Source organism: Pteronotus mesoamericanus, unplaced genomic scaffold, assembly GCF_021234165.1.
Source record: "Pteronotus mesoamericanus isolate MK-2021 breed Mesoamerican mustached bat unplaced genomic scaffold, CSHL_Meso_final scaffold_507, whole genome shotgun sequence".
Lineage (NCBI taxonomy): Eukaryota > Metazoa > Chordata > Mammalia > Chiroptera > Mormoopidae > Pteronotus > Pteronotus mesoamericanus.
In genome coordinates, this window is record NW_026555319.1 from 11847854 (window position 1) to 11863072 (window position 15219).

General features: G+C 51.9%; 1 protein-coding gene across 1 annotated transcript in view; it reads left to right on the plus strand.

The window, feature by feature from the left end:
* Nucleotides 1-746: 746 nt before the first annotated feature.
* The window catches only part of SSH1 (slingshot protein phosphatase 1), a 57073-nt gene continuing 42600 nt past the window's right edge, over nt 747-15219 (plus strand). Inside the window, exons 1-2 of the mRNA XM_054594369.1 lie at nt 747-834; nt 5233-5273. Of these exons, the coding sequence (XP_054450344.1) occupies nt 766-834; nt 5233-5273 (110 nt within the window). The 5' untranslated portion in view covers nt 747-765. The remainder of the gene's footprint in view (nt 835-5232; nt 5274-15219) is intronic.

Here is a 15219-nt window from a genome sequence, read left to right on the forward strand (position 1 = left end):
TCTGAAATTTTCCACTTAATATTTTCGGACCGCTGGTAACTGAAACCAGGAAAGGGAAGCTTGAGGAAAGGACCACCGTAAGGAGATTCACTTCTGTAAAATCCCTGAAGGCAGTCCTAATCTATTTTGCTCACTGTTCAATACTCCACGCCTTACAGTAGGTGCTCAATAAATATTTCATAGATGAATGAGTAGATGAATGAATTAATTACTGCAAAGACTGCCTACGGGGGTTCTGGACAGGGATCAAGGAGGTTTTAATTTCCTGGTCCCTGCGCCTCTCCACCCCTCTCCCAGGCAGTCCTGGCTGCACTGCCACTCGGCCTCAGTTTTCCTGCCAGTGCAGTGGGCAGGCCTTCAGATTCAGCCGCGAGGCAGGGAGCTCGGGGACTCGTCCCCCAAGCCGAAGGCCAGAAGCGCGGGCAAGAGCGCGTGTGTTGGGCGCGCAGGGAACGTGACTGGCTAGCCCGCCAGGGCCTCCAGCGTCGCTATTGCTCCCGCGCCGCGCACGCGCGCCGCCCTGCGCCCCGCCCCAGCCCTCCCCCCTCCCCTTCCCTGCGCTCCAGGTCCGGCGCGCGCCGGCGCGGGAGGCAGGGGGCGGGGGCGGTGGACGCCGAGGGAGAGGGGCGGGCCCGGCCCGGCCCGGCTCGCCCCGGCCGCCCGCGCGCGGCTCTTGCAGCGCCCCGGGCCCAGCCCGGGTGGCGGCGGCGGCGGTGGCGGCTCTAGCCCGAGGCCTCGGTGGTGCCCGCGCGCCGCGCCGCAGACATGGCCCTGGTGACCCTGCAGCGCTCGCCCACGCCCAGCGCCGCCTCCTCCTCTGCCAGCAACAGCGAGGTGAGCCCCGGGCCCGCGGCCCTGGCGCGGCGGAGCAGCCGCCGCCGCGCCAGGCCTTGGCTGCGAGTGCGGGGCGGAGGGCGCTGGGGCGGCGAGGGGGCTGCTGCGAGCGGTACGAGGCCTGCGGGGTCGCCGCTGTACCACTCCGCCTGGCCAGCCGGACGCGGGTGACTGTGCGGGAGACTGTGTGTGAAGTTATGACCCCTGCCTGGTAGTGACTGCGGGTCCCTGTATGCCGGTGTGACCCCCGTTTGGGGGTACTGTATGTTGCTGGTGTGACCCCTGACTGGACGTGACTGTGCAGCGAAACTGTTTGGCTGTGACCCCTGCCTACTGGTGACTTTGCAGACACTGTGTGTGACAGCGACCCCCGTGTGGAGGTGACTTTGCGGGAGACTGGATGTACGACTGGGACTCCTAATTGGGTGACTGTGCGTGAGACGCCGGTTCTGAGATTTGTGACCCTGTGGCTGGTCTAGTCCCTCTCCCTGAGCGCCTGGCCGAGTGTATGTGACCCCGTGTGTGATTTTGACTGCTTGTGCCTCTGTGGCCTGTGTTCTGGGAACTGTGCCTGTGCGATGCTGTGAGAGAGGGCACCAAGGTGCCCCTGTGTATGTGTGAGATTGTTTCCTTGATTGCATGCCCCCGGAGTCCTGGCTCTTGGTGTCGGTGCCTGTGCCACCGTGACAGTGACTGAGTGAGCTCAGGGTGCTGTGTGACTGCCTTATGTCTTTGTGTGCAGCCGAGTCCGGGTTTTTCCTTTTTGTAATATCACTGAGGGCTGCATGTTTACCTGCATCTCACTGTGAGTCCAGGACTTCCGTGGTTGCACCGGCATACTCTGAGGCCGCACGGTTGCCCTGCGCAGGTTTCTGTGGGGCTGTGTGTGACCCAGCCTGTATGTGGCCCGCTCCTTGTCCTGGGGTCTTTGGGAAGTTGGTCCTCTTGAGTCTACAGTCTGCGGGACTGCACTCGGGCGGGGAGTCAGCCCTCTGAGCAGGACACTGCTGCAGCTGCAAGGTCCGCCTCCTTGCCCCTGCTCTTGCCTGCTTTCTCTTGGAGAACCAGTTGAGGCCTCTGGGCTAAAGTCATATCCGTGGCAAGGCTCACTGCTGGCTTGCAGATAGAGCAGCTGGAGAAGACCAGGAACTGTTTGGAGAAGGGAAAGAGGGCTGGAGGAGGAGCTCTGCAGACCCAGGAAGTGGCCCCGCCAACCTCTGGGTTATTCAGGCCCCTTCTCAGTGGGGGAAGTTGACTGATAGTATAGAAAGGTTTGTGTGTGTCTGTGAGAGGCAGAGAGATGGGGACTTGGATTTGGTTCAGCAGCCCTGTCTGTCCCACTGGCTCATGGCAGGGTAGCTCTTTGGCCTGTTTTGCTGGGACAGGCAGGGACATTTTGAGTGGCTGCCCTCCGGCTCTCAGGGAGGGGCTGCTGAACGACTTATCTTGTCCACAGACAGAAGATTCCAATAGTCTCTCCTCTGAACAGGGAGAAGGAACATGGGTGGCCAGTTACCTGCAACCTAGAAGCCAGGCCGCAGTCATTTCTGCCCCACAGAGACATCTCTTCTCCTATCATTGCTGCCTTGCGGTTGACAAAGTACTTCTATGCCCTTAATCTCCTGTTTCCTTCTCAAACACCATATGAGATGAGTGAAGAGTTCAGCTTCAGGAAGGGCCTCCCAGCTGGGTCTCTGACTCTAAACCCCCCACATTCCCTGTGTTCCTGACGCCTGCCTTAGACACATTAGAAATGTTTCAGCTCGTTATTTTCTTAGCAGAGAGATAATTCACACACTACAAAGGCACCATTTGAAGTGTGTAATTCAGTGGTTTTTAGTAAATTCACAAGGTCGTGCAGTCATCACCCCTGTCTAGTTCCAGCACATTTCGTTACCCCAGAGGGAGGCCCCCCACCAGCCGTCACCCAGAGCCTTCCTCCCACCCCTCGCCACCCCTGCGCTGCTCCCACCAGCTCGCAGCCCACTAATGTACTTTCTGTCTCTATGGGCATTTCATGTAAGTGGAGTAATATAATATGTGGACTTTTATCTCTGGCTTCTTTCACTTACATCACGTTCTCAAGGCCCACCCGTGGCGCGCCACACATCAGTACCTCATTCCTTTTTATTTCCGTCGTATTGATGTACCACATTTTGCTGGACATTTGGATTGTTTCCACTAGAGACATTTAAAGTGATTGTATAAAGCACTATTTTTCACAAGGCGCCAATGACCTGATAAACACAGACTCACACTCAGCCAGCTTTTACTTGACTTGAGGAAATCAGCATCAGTCACCCAGCGAGCGAGCCCAGGCAGGGATGTTTCCCAGAAGGCAAGGCTTCCAGGTGGGATGAGGCGTGAAGAAGCAAGACGAAACAGAGCAGGCGTGTGCGTGCCGGCCAGAGACCTGGGCCAGGCGGTTCCGCCTCTGGCCTGACCTTCCAGAGCTTCCTTCCCCTCTCTGGGCCTCGGCTTATTCAAAAGGGCTGAGTTCCCTCTCGTGTGTGTGCACGCTTTGACAAATGCGGTTTGTTTCTTTGGAGTAACTGACCTTACATTGCCTTTTATCCTGACAATCACAAAAGAGTGACCAAGAATGAAATGGTCGTGAAGTATCTACCCTCCAGATCACTTCCTCATTCATCAAAATTCTCCTTTGAGGGAAAGACACTTAGGGTAGCTGTTTCCTGACCCAGCCTGCCCTGCTGCACGGCGTGGGAACTGAGGGAGGCTGCGGCCTGGCCAGCAAAACAGCGCTTCTTGCTCTTTCAGTCATTTTCTCTTTTTTTCTCCCAACTCCCAATCTTTAACGATCTCACTTATGTCATTTTATGGTTAACCTTATCTCATTTCTTGGTGAGAATAGGTAGAGAGAATGAGAATAGATAAATCAATGACTTTCAGGAATGGGTCGTCTCGTTGTTAGTTTTGACAAACATTCAAGGTGGCTACTTTTCATAGACACAATCTCCAGTCCATTTTGCTGAGTGGGTGGGATGGGAGGTAGGGTTGGATCAGGGTTTCTGAACCTTGGCACTGCTGACATTGGGGCCTGAAAATTCTTGCTTATGGGGGGGACGGCGGTCTTATGTATTGTGGGATGGTTAGTAGCACTCTTTACTCTACCCACTAGATGCCAGTAGCACCCGTCAAAAAAAAACGCTGCAGACGTTGCCCAGCGTCCCCTTCTGGGAAAAATTGCCCCTGGGTGAGAATCACGGGGGTTAGCCCTAGCGTTCTCTTCAAAGTGTGCTGCGGCAGGGTGGCGTGCGCGGTTTCCTGCCTGTGTGCTTCACTTCCGGACCAAGTCTCGTGCCCTGTGACCTTTCTACTTCCGTCTGGGGGAGGCAGGGTGAGAATTAACTGGCCACCTGTGCGGGTATGCCTTGGCATGATTCTACGCATGCACTATCCTAATAAAATTAAGGGGCTCCAGAACCCCCTGGCGTGTGTCCCTGGCGGGCCAGGCCCCTCCCGACATTAGCTCTGTGCCCTTTTCCCATTGCTGTCAGGTTTCTGTCCTCGATCAGCCTGCGTCCCTCCCAGCCATCGCTGCTTTCCAGGCTTCTGTTTCCCATCCAGTGGGCGCCTCCTTGTAACATACAAAACATGCCAAATCCCAACGGTGCAGGTGTGTGCGGGGGGTCGGGGGTATATTCTCATTTCAGTTTTCTCCTTGAAAGAGGGAAAAAAGAAAACTTGCAGTTGGGGCGTAAGTCATGATTACTGTTGGAGCCTCTCATCTTGGCTTTTTAACTTGCAGAAAATGTCCCTGTCTTTCATTTATATAAATAAACCAATCACCTAGAAAGTTTTATATGGAGCATTTCAGCCTTTTTGAGAACGAGCAAGAGCTTTTCGGTTCCACAGACAGCTGGCCTGATCCTGGCCACCTTCCACTGTGAAAGACTTGGCCTGGAATGACTTTTTTAAACCCGTCTGTTGAGGCTTTAAAATGGTGTTGATCACTCAGCTATGGCCTAGCTTGAAGGAGGAAATGGATTATCTGAAAACACAGCCCACTCCCCTTAAAAAAGAAAAACAGGATAAGATCCAAAACAACCCTGGAAAGTTGAGAACTGAAGGCTGAAGGAGTGGCGCTGAGCAACAATGCCAGATAGCAATGTTCGGTTACCAGATATCCATCCCGATACTCTGGAAGGAATGTGGGTAAACATTGGGAAACTTCGAAATTCCTCCGTGGGAATGGCTCCGAGGAGCAGCAGAACAGGGCCGGTGTTGGTAGCGGAAGGGCGTGGCTGTTTAGGCACAGCCAGGTTTCCCAGACATCTGCATCTCCCTCAGACACCAAGCAGAAAATGTGAGACTCAGGTCTGAGGCTTTTTGCTAGTGTTGTCTGTGTGGTATGACATTCTCTTTCTTTCTCCGTAGCTGGAGGCTGGCAGTGATGAAGACCGCAAGTTAAACCTCAGGTAAGCAGGCTTTTCTCTTTGGTCTTTCTTCCAAGCAGGTAAGAAATATTCCTGTTTCTTTCCAAAAGGAGGAAACCCTCACAAAAGAATACACCAATTTTTTAGTAGTGCCTTAAAAATGATACATGTTTTGCCCTGACTGGTGTGGCTCAGTTGGTTGGGCATCATTCTGCAAAGCAAAAGGCTGCTGGGTCGATTCCTGGGTTGCGGGTTCAGTCCCCATTCCCGCCGCATGTGGAGAGGCGACTGAGCGATGTTTCTCTCTCACATGGATGTTTCTCTTCCTCTCTTTTGCCCTCTCTTCCCCTTCCCTTCCCCTCTCTGTAAAAATAAATAAAGTCTTCAAAATATATACACGTTTAACTATAAGCCGTTTTAATTACATTATATAACCTTTAGGAAAAAAAGGAAAAATAATTGTCATTTTGCCACCCTTGATTTACCAGCATAAGCATCCTCATACACTTACTTCCAGATTTTACCCTTTGCTTTAAAAAAAAAAAAAATCATGTAATATGCTCTCACGTTTCTATCCTGCTTTTGGTAAGGTCTTCCTTTTGAGGTAAGGACATTGCTGATTTGAAACAGACATTCAACCCCCTAAGTTTATTAATTCAAGGTGGGTTTTTTTGGTGCTTATGAGACATCTTTAGCTGTGCTCATTAAAAAAAATCCCTGAAGCTATAGTCCTCAGTTACTACATTCAAGAGCAGACACCAAAAGCATTTTTGTTTTTCTTTGCACAAAATTGAGGTTTTTTTTTCCCCTCTGGGTGTTTTGTCGGTTTGCAGAAGATTTAGCACTTCATTATATAACATGTTCCTCTGCGCCAAGGACCCATTCTTAAGCTCTGGCTCTTACAGTTGAAAAAAGTAAACAGTTTCAGGGATATTGTCCTTTTAAAAAAACAGAGTCGGTTTTATCTTGTGAGGAGGAGGCAAATTAATTGGAAAAGGAAATATGTGTGCAGAAACTGGGGTCAGGCATTCATTCCTGAGAGCAGGATGTTCCCGGGTCAGCCTCAAGTGCAGCATGCAGAACTGGTAGAAATGCGCTTAGCCTCTTTGTGAAGGTTCTGTGTGTGTGAGGAAGGGAGGGAAAATACTTTTATTGTAGCCCATGTGATTTCTAAAGGTCATATGTGTGTAGGGAAATAATAGCTTGTAAAAATCAAAGACGTGTCCTATTTCAATTGCAGGGCCCTCATTTTAATGTTATACTCGAGGAAGGACCAGTGACAATGACAAAGTTGCCCTTTCACCTGGAGTTTTTGGTTGTTCAGGGTCCTGGTCAGGGCTGGAAGGCTGGAGGCAGCCAGCTTCCCAAGTCGGGGCAGCACAGGCCGCGCTGTGGATAGAGCGCCAGAGCCTGCGGCTGGCTGCGCGGAGGCGGGGAGGGGAGAAGTGAAGTGTGCTCCTTGGAGGCTATTTGGAGACAGAACTGGGAGCAGGGGTCACTGCCCAGTGTGACAGCTGTGCGGGGCTCTCCGAGCAGCTGCAGGCGCCGTGTCCCTGCCCCGGCCTCCCTCTAGGCCTTACCTGGGACCAGAATCTCTTCTGCCCTTCGACCCCCATCCCTTTCCTTCAGGGCTCTGGCCCAGGACCTAGCTCTCTCACTTAGATTGTCTTTGGGGCAAAGAACTATTTTTGGTTTTCTTTAATTGCCCTTAATCAGCTGACAGCATAGTGTTTTGAAATGTTTTCAATTAAGAACTTACAAGTAGCCCTGGTTGGGTAGCTCAGTTGGTTAGAGCGACATCATGATAGGCCAAGATTGTGGTTTGATCCCTAGTCAGGGCACATGCAACAATCAGCCAATGAATGCATAGAGAAGTGGAACAACAGATTGGTGTTTCTCTCTTCTATCTCTTGCTCTCTCTCCTTCCCCCAACTCCCTTGCTCCTCCTCCCATCTCCCTTCCTTTCTCTCTCTCTCTCAGATCAACAAATAAAAACATTAAAAAAAAAAGATTTTACAAACATCGGTGATATAAAAATCCATATTTGCCCTTCTGGCCAATAGCAGGCCCCTGCCTCTTCACAGTTCGGAGCCGGAGAGGACCTGCCAAGGAGAACAGGTACCACGATGGCAGCTCCGTACGGCGCTGTGTTCAATCTCACAACAGCCCCATGGTCGGGGCGGTGCTTTCCCAGCTCCACGCGAGGGGCCTGAGGCCCAGGGTTGTGCGTGGGGCACACTGTATGCGCAGCTAGGCGTCTGGTGCCTCTCCTGGCTGAGTTCATCACACGGCTCTGCCTTTCCGACCAGCTCATTTGTTCAGTTGAATCAGCTCTGGAACATGCAGGGGACAGAACTTGCAAAGGTCACATAGGTGGTTAGAGGCAGCACCAGGGCCAGAACTGAGGACCACCCCTGGGTGCCTCCCAGGATGTCACATCGCTCTGTGACCACTGTGAGTTCCTCTTCACTGCTCTCAGCGGGTCCCCAAAGCCATTGTGAGCTCGGGGAGACCCTGGGCTGTAGTTGGGGACCTGGTTCTGAACCTGTGCTCTCAGGCTTCGTTTGCAGCCCCTCCTCACTCACCTGGACATGTCACTCCCCCTTCAGGCAGAGGACACCAACCTGTCTTCTGACCCTTTTAGCCTAACAGGAAAAGCCCTGGTGGCCTGGTTTAAACTTTGACTGAACTCATTCCCATCCCTGTATTAATTTGCATTTTCAGGCCTTTTCTCTCTAATCCTCTCCTAGAGAAAAAAATGTTTGGAATATTTGGTTATTTTTGCTTGTTTTTGTGGGGAGGAGGGTTAGGAAAAGCAGATTTCTCTTTGCTTCAAATTGGTCCTGAAGGTAGATGGACACGATTTTTTTTTTTCTAAGGGAGAAAAACTGGGACAACAGGGTGTCCCTCTCTCCTCCCTGTCTACCCTTAATTGGTGGTTTTATCTTTGGGGGCTGCCCCCTCCCGTATGTCCTGTTTTTCAGCCCTCCCTGCTTCCTGACCATGCTTTTTCTTTATTATTATTATTTTTTATTGATTGGTTTTAGAGAGAGAGGAGAAAGAGAGGAAAACATCGATTTGTTGTTCCACACTTAGGCATTCATTGGTTATTTCTTGTATGTGTCCTGACTGAAGATCAAACCCACAACCTCGGCTCATTGGGACGCCGCTCTAACCAAGAGAGCCCTGTGGCCAGGGCCCCTCCCCATACTCTTCTCTCTAAGCCAATCCCTTTTTCAGTTGGCCATAGTCCTCACAGCCAGGCCCAAGTGTCCTACCCCAAAGGCTTGCCACGCCCTTCTCTGCAGGGGAAGCAGGTAGCTTTTGGTTTCTGTATCACTTTCAGGGACCATACCTCCCTAATGTGGCAGGTACATGTGCTTTCATTTTGTCCCTAACTGGTGGCACTTCCCTTAATGACAGGGCCTTAGTTCCCTGCCTACACACATGTCAACATTTCAGCAGTTTAAATACATTAACTTAGTTTTGAGCCTGCGGTAAATTGCATATACATTTGAGAAAGCAAGGTGTAGTAGAGGAAAGATGTGGGGTTCGGGGTCAGGCAGACTCTGGCCCCCGCACGAGCTGCCGGGCGCCTTTCCCCTGTGCTGCTGCGCCTCTGTGGGTCTCAGGCGCTCACCTTTAAGATGGAGGTAAACTCCGACCTTTCGGGGTGCTCAGTAGTTTGAATGGGGCTCCTCTCAGTGTCAGGTCCTCGATGGGCTTCGAAAGTGGTTGCTGCGTTCGGTCTTCATGAGACGTTACTCCTATCAGTGTTGGTTCAGAGCAGAGAATTACAGGGGCCAACTCCCTGCAGGTACTGTGTCTGCTGTGTCGCACTGGGCCGGCCCTGAGAAGGCCACTACTGTGGATGCTCCGTGACTCGGAGCAGCGTGCGTCTTTCACCCGGCCACCTCCCTGTAAGATGCAAATAGCAACGTGCACTGGCAGGATCAGGGTTGTGGCTCAGACAGTTTCTCTGAAGGCCTCCTGGAAGGTATCTCAGGAACTGATCACCTCCTGCCCAAACGAAGTCGACTGGTGCAGAGCAGCATAGATCCCATTCCCTTGCGCCGCCCCCTGCTCTCTGCGTGCGCAAGCTGCCGCTGGCCGCGGCAGGACCCTTTTGGAAGCCGTGCCCTTCAGACTGTGGGAACCGGTGAGCAGATGGCCCCGCTGGCAGCAGCTGCTGGCTCCCTCGCCATCCTGGGAGCTGCCTCGGCCTGGCATGGGATGTAAGCGGTTGTGTGCCAGGCATGGCCCCAGGAGAGAAGATGCTTGTGCCAACTCCAGAGTGTGGCTCAAGGATGAATGGTTTGTTTTTTTTTCTCCCCAGTGTTTCCAAATCCAGCGCATGAAAATGTTCATTAGAGTTCTTTTCATTTTTTTCTCGCCTGCCCAAGCCAGTGTTTGGGCCAGAGCAGCAGGCTTCAGTCTTCTGTGTTTTATCTGGTCTCAGTGGTAAGCCGTAAAGTCCCTTAGACCTCTGCCTTCCCCGTTTGGTCCCGACCTGGAATTCCCCAAAGGCCCCCATTCTCCTTAGAACCTTTTGAAGCGTGGCTGTGCCTTCTCTTCCTTCCCCATAGAGGGTCAGGGTGGGGTGGTTAGGGGTTGCCACGTCCTTGCTCTGCAGACTATGCTTCCTTACCTCCGTTCAGCACCTCTTCTCTTACGCCTGTCCGCCCTTTGGGGTTTCTTTCTGCCTTTGTTGGCAGTTTCTTAGCCTGGCTGTTACCATCCCCATTGATAATCTGTCTGGTTAAGTTCTGCTAAGAAGCGCCAGGTACCCGCCGCACGCAGGCCCTTGGCGGCAGGTGCTGTTTCAGTGAGCTGCTGCTGCATAACGAGGTACCACGAATGCTGGGGTCCAGAACAATGTCTGATTACTCTCTCTCGGTTTCCATGGGTCAGGAATCCAGACACGGTTTAGCTGGGTCCTCTGCTTGGGGTCTCATGTGGCTGCAGTCAAGACGTTGGCCACTCCTAGGGTTGTATTCGAGGCCGGGGTCCCCTTCCCAAGTCACGCTGGCTCTTGGCAGAACGCGTTTGCGTGCAGCTGCAGAAGCCATGGCAGCCTGCTTCTTCACGGCCGACAGGAGGGACCGCTGCCATGGGCTCCTGGCAGTGCATGTCTTCACAGGACTGACCATCCATCACTTTCCCCAGACAGTGTCGCCCGATTACGGGAGCAGTCGGGGCAGGGACTCACTCAGGGTGCCCGCACCAGGCGCCGGGACTGTGGACCACCTCAGAATTCTGCCCCCCAGTCTCAGTGTGGGGGGGGCGTTCCCGAGATGCCCCCATTTATCATAGAGGAAGCAACCATGTAACTGAGCGAGGTTTCCACTCAGTGTCACAAAAGTAGAAGATGTGTATTAGATAAAGGTGACGCCAACTCAGGGATGCTCAGTCCTCAGGCGGGGGAGAGGCCAGGAGCATCAGGACCCCAGGGAATTGACCACCACCCCGGCAACTGCCATGTTCTCTCAGCACCCACGCCCTTGTCTGCAGCTGGAGACATGGGTCTCTTGGGTTCACACCCACTGTGAGTATTTTGGCCTCTGAAACACCATCTCTGCTGACCCTTAAACATGCCCTTCCCTGAGCTTTGGCCTTAGGGAGAAGTGGGCCTGGGTTTGGCTCTGACCTCTGTCGTCTCTACCCTCAGCTAGCTATCGTGTGACCGCAGGCAGGCCTCTGTTTCCAGTGGGCAAAGTCACACACCGCTGGTAGGGTTGCCATCAGAATTAAATGCGATCATCACAGGAAGCTCTTCTGCAGTAGACAGTCAGCAGACGCCCCCGTCTGTCCCTCCTTCAGGGCTGAGTTCCTGCAGGCGGTGAGTCATGACTCCCATTTTCTTCCCACGGGCGTTTTTCTCTCTTTAGTATGTTGCTGGGATGTGGTCCTTGCTCTGTAGTATTAAAGGCGCCTGCGCACTAGACTGCATGCACACCCTCAGGACAGGGCCTTCCTGGCCTCTACCCTCCTCACGCCCAGTGTGCCCGGGGTGGTCCACGGGGTCTCATAAATTCAGTCATATGGGTCCTGTTTCACATTGAGGAACTCAAAACGGTTTTGGACAACACACAGGAACATAGGACAGATATTTTTCCTGCCATTTCCCCATGCGTTTTGGCACTGTTGGATCAGTCTCAAGACCCCTCTGTCCGGATTTGTCTGCCTATAAGCCATTTGTTCAACAAACAATTATTGAGCACCTACTGTGTGCCAGGCACTGCCGTAGTTGCTGGAAATAGAGCAGTGACTAAACCAAACCCTGCATTTGTGGCTGACATCCTGTTGGGGGAGTAAGATGGAGAAGTGCATTAAGTGTGTCAGTAGGTGCTAAGGAGAAAAGTAAAGCAGGATCGGAAGACATGGGAGCGAACACTTCAGACACATCCTCCTCTGCGGAGCCTTCTGTGCATTATTTCATGCAGTTTAGGCAAAAACCTTGTAGAGAAGGCACCGTTTCTACACCCACTCTCTGGGAGAGAAGGCAAAGCCTCGGAGAGGTAACTGGTCCAATTTCATTTAGTAGGAAGTGGCAGAGCTGAGACCATGCTCTGTGTGTCTTTGGCTCCAAAACCTGTGCTTTTAACCCCAAAATTTAAAAGACATCTCTACTGACCCCCTCCCAGTCTCAGATCTCTCACCGGGGGGCAGAGAGGAGTTCATGAGTTTGTCCCGAAGAACTGGCTTTGCAGGCCATTCTGCTTGCGCCCTTGCAGTCCCACTGTGAGCTGTGTGCTGGTCCCACTGTGAGCTGTGTGCTTTAGGCAAGTCTTGTCGTGTGACCTCCCTGACTTCTGCTGAGAGCAAGAACTGTAGTGTATCTCCTTCCCATACGGTCACCTGGGCAGACACGAGCGGTGCGTTGGGGGCCTGTAGGTGCAACCACTGGGCTTGGAACCTGGTGCACTTGATCTCGTGTTGTCGTCGCCACATGCTTGGAACGTGGGTGCCTGCCTCATTGGAGAAAACCACGGTTCAGAGTGGCCAGCAAGGGGCCAGAGCCAGGGTTTGAACACGGGTCTCTCTGAATCAAACACCATGTCTCTTCCTTTCTGATTCGGTTCCTCACAGGACACATGCAAATTTGTGTTCATCTCATCCCTTCCTGTCTCTAACCCATGGTTTCACAGGCAGTGGCTTCCCATTGACTCCAAATTTTAAATATTGGGGTACACAAACTTTTAAAATTCTGGGGCCATTATACAGTTTTGCTGTTCTTTCGATCTAACTCAGGTATTATTCCTGGTAGTTTGTTGGAACATTTGATTTTAAAATCAGAATTTGCCTTCAGTACGCATTAAATATTTTTGTTAGAAAACTCATCCTAGAGTAGAGACAAGTGAGAACAGGGGTGAAGAGTTAATTTGATTCTGTTGGAACTTAATTAACTTTATTATTAAGGTTAACTTAAAATGGATTTTGCTCAGGGTAGCAGGTGTTGTTAAACTTTCCAGTGCTAGTGCTTAGACTCCAAACGAGTGCCATGGGGCCCCTGCCTCCTCCTTCCCACACACTTAGAGCACCAGGGGAATGAGTGAACACACCAGCAGTGCGTGTGCAAGCTCTTCACAGGGGACAGTGGCACCAGCGATCGAGCGCCCTCCTGGATGGAACAAAGCTGTGGGAGGGAGTCAGAAAGCCTAGGTTCTGTCCTGAATAGGTCACCTGCTGTGCAACCTTAGGCAAGTTGCTAAACATCTCTGGGCTCCCATTTCCTCCTTTCTAAATGAAGAGACAGATCAGGTGATGGCTTCCAAAATGGAGAGTAAGAGTCCTCAAACCTACCCGTTTAGTTTTCTGTTGCATTATGCCTCTAATCGTGGGAAGTTTGTAACAGACTGTCAAGAGTTTCTCCTTCATTCCCACACCAAGAGCAAGCTCAGACATTGTGGGGCATCTAGCCGGTTCAGCGGTACGGTCTGACCTTGAGACGAAGGAAACTATCGTGTCCACAGAGGAGAAGTGGCCCCACCTCATCGGTGTGCCTTGCCCTCAGGGGCAGGGCCGTGTACCCAGCAGTGGCCATTTAGGAAGAGGGGATCCCGCCTTCAGATCTTGTCTTTGGCACATGTGCTGTGGTCCGGTCTCTGGACTTGGACAGCTTATTAGAAAATTCCTAAGGCTAGGAGAACATCCAAAGAAGGCGTACTGCTTCAAGGAAGGCTGCAGGAAGAACACAGGATTAATCAAAATAGGATTAATCAAAGTAAGGAGAAGTCATCTTCGAGAGGTGCTGAGTGACCGGCTGCCTGTGGGGGCAAGACTGTGAGTCTGACCTGCGGGGCTCCCTCCTTTTTTGGGAGGGCTGATAAGTACTGTCACCGGTTCCCGTGGTGGAAGTGCTGTGCCGATAAGGAAACCAAGCGGGCCTGCCTCGCGGCGTGACGGCAAGCCCCACAGTGACATGGGCGAGACCGCCGTGTGAACTGCAGAGGTCACCCCGCCGGCCTGTGCCTGGACAGGGCAGGGCCTCTCGTGGGCATAGACCCTGCCACCTGACTGCATGACTGTGACCTTGGGCCAGCCACCTGGTCTCTCTGCAATTAAGGGTCTTTGTGAGGCTTAGAGAGCCTTATATTGTGTATAGTGCCTACTCCTTGCCGGATACCGCCTGACACACGGTAATGTGTGTTTTCATTGATGGTAGCGAGGGCCCCTCCCGCCGCCCTCTCTGACTGGCTTTACTACCATAGGTGGACTCAAGGCTGCACTGCCGCAAAGGTTAAGGGTCAGCCAAGTGGAAGATAAGAGGAAAAACAACCAGTGTTGACCTATTTTCCAAGTTCTACTGAACTTTGTACCAGACTTTCATCATGTCTTGTATGCTTTTATTTTTACAAATTTTTTCTTTCTTTTTTATTGAATGGCTACTTTTGAAGCTATTTTTAAAGACTTTGTTTCAAAGAAAGCCCTTGGAGGTCCTGTTAGGAGAGGTCTGGTGCTCACCCGGGGGGGGGGGGGGCACCCTGCCGGCAGCAGGAATTCCCAGTCAGGGCCTGGCGCTTGCTTGCCAAGGGTTCTCAGGGCGTTTCCCCAGATCTGGGCCCAGTCAGAATCCCCACGAGGGAGGGGACCGGAGGTAGGATTGGAGAGAACCAGGCCAGCCTCCGCCCCTGGAAATCTTTTGTCACTTCCCAGATTTTCAGTCCCGCCCGTTCTGTGCAGGGTCTGTCGCAGGTGAAGTTTGGGGGTGGCTCTTCAGGGCTGGGGTTGAGGCTCCTGAGCCTTATGCAAGAGGGCTCCCTACGGCACCTGCGCCCCAAGCCCTGCGCACCCCTGTGCAGGCCCCACTGTGTGCCTAGGAAGGAGATGCATCTCTTGTGAAGCTACCTGGTAATGGAAGCAGTTTTTATTCAGCTCTTTGCTTTACTTATCAATTTAGTCAGTGTAAATTTGGTGCCTTGTATATCGATGGGTTCTGTGCTGAATGCTGGAGATTCCACGTTAAGTTACTGAGTCTTTTCCCTCTGAAGGTAACGTGTGTGTGCTGTATCTACTATAACTCTGCTAGAAGGGGATTTGAAACAGCTTAGAACATTCATTGAAAAAAATCTAATTTAAAATTAGGCACGTGGAGCCCTGGCCAGGAAGGTCAGTTGTTTAGAGCATTGTCCTAATATACCAAGATTGCAGGTTCGATCCCCAGTCAGGGCACATACAAGAATCAGCAAATGAATGCATAAATGAATGAAACAACAGATCATGTTTTTCTCTCTCTCTCTCTCCCCCCCCACAAAGTTTTGAAAATAAATAAAAGAAAATTAGAAAAGAAAAGGTGGACAGGATGAAAGTAGGAGAAAATAAGATGAAGTCATAGAAAGGTTTATATGTGAAATGAATGGCATCATGTTGCTGCAGTTAACACAGTTTGGCTACCAATCTGACTTTGAGCTTCCTAGGAGTCCAAACAAAGGGAGAAGCAAGATCAGTGGCTTGATTCATGGTGTCCCTAAAATACCGCCAGGTTAGT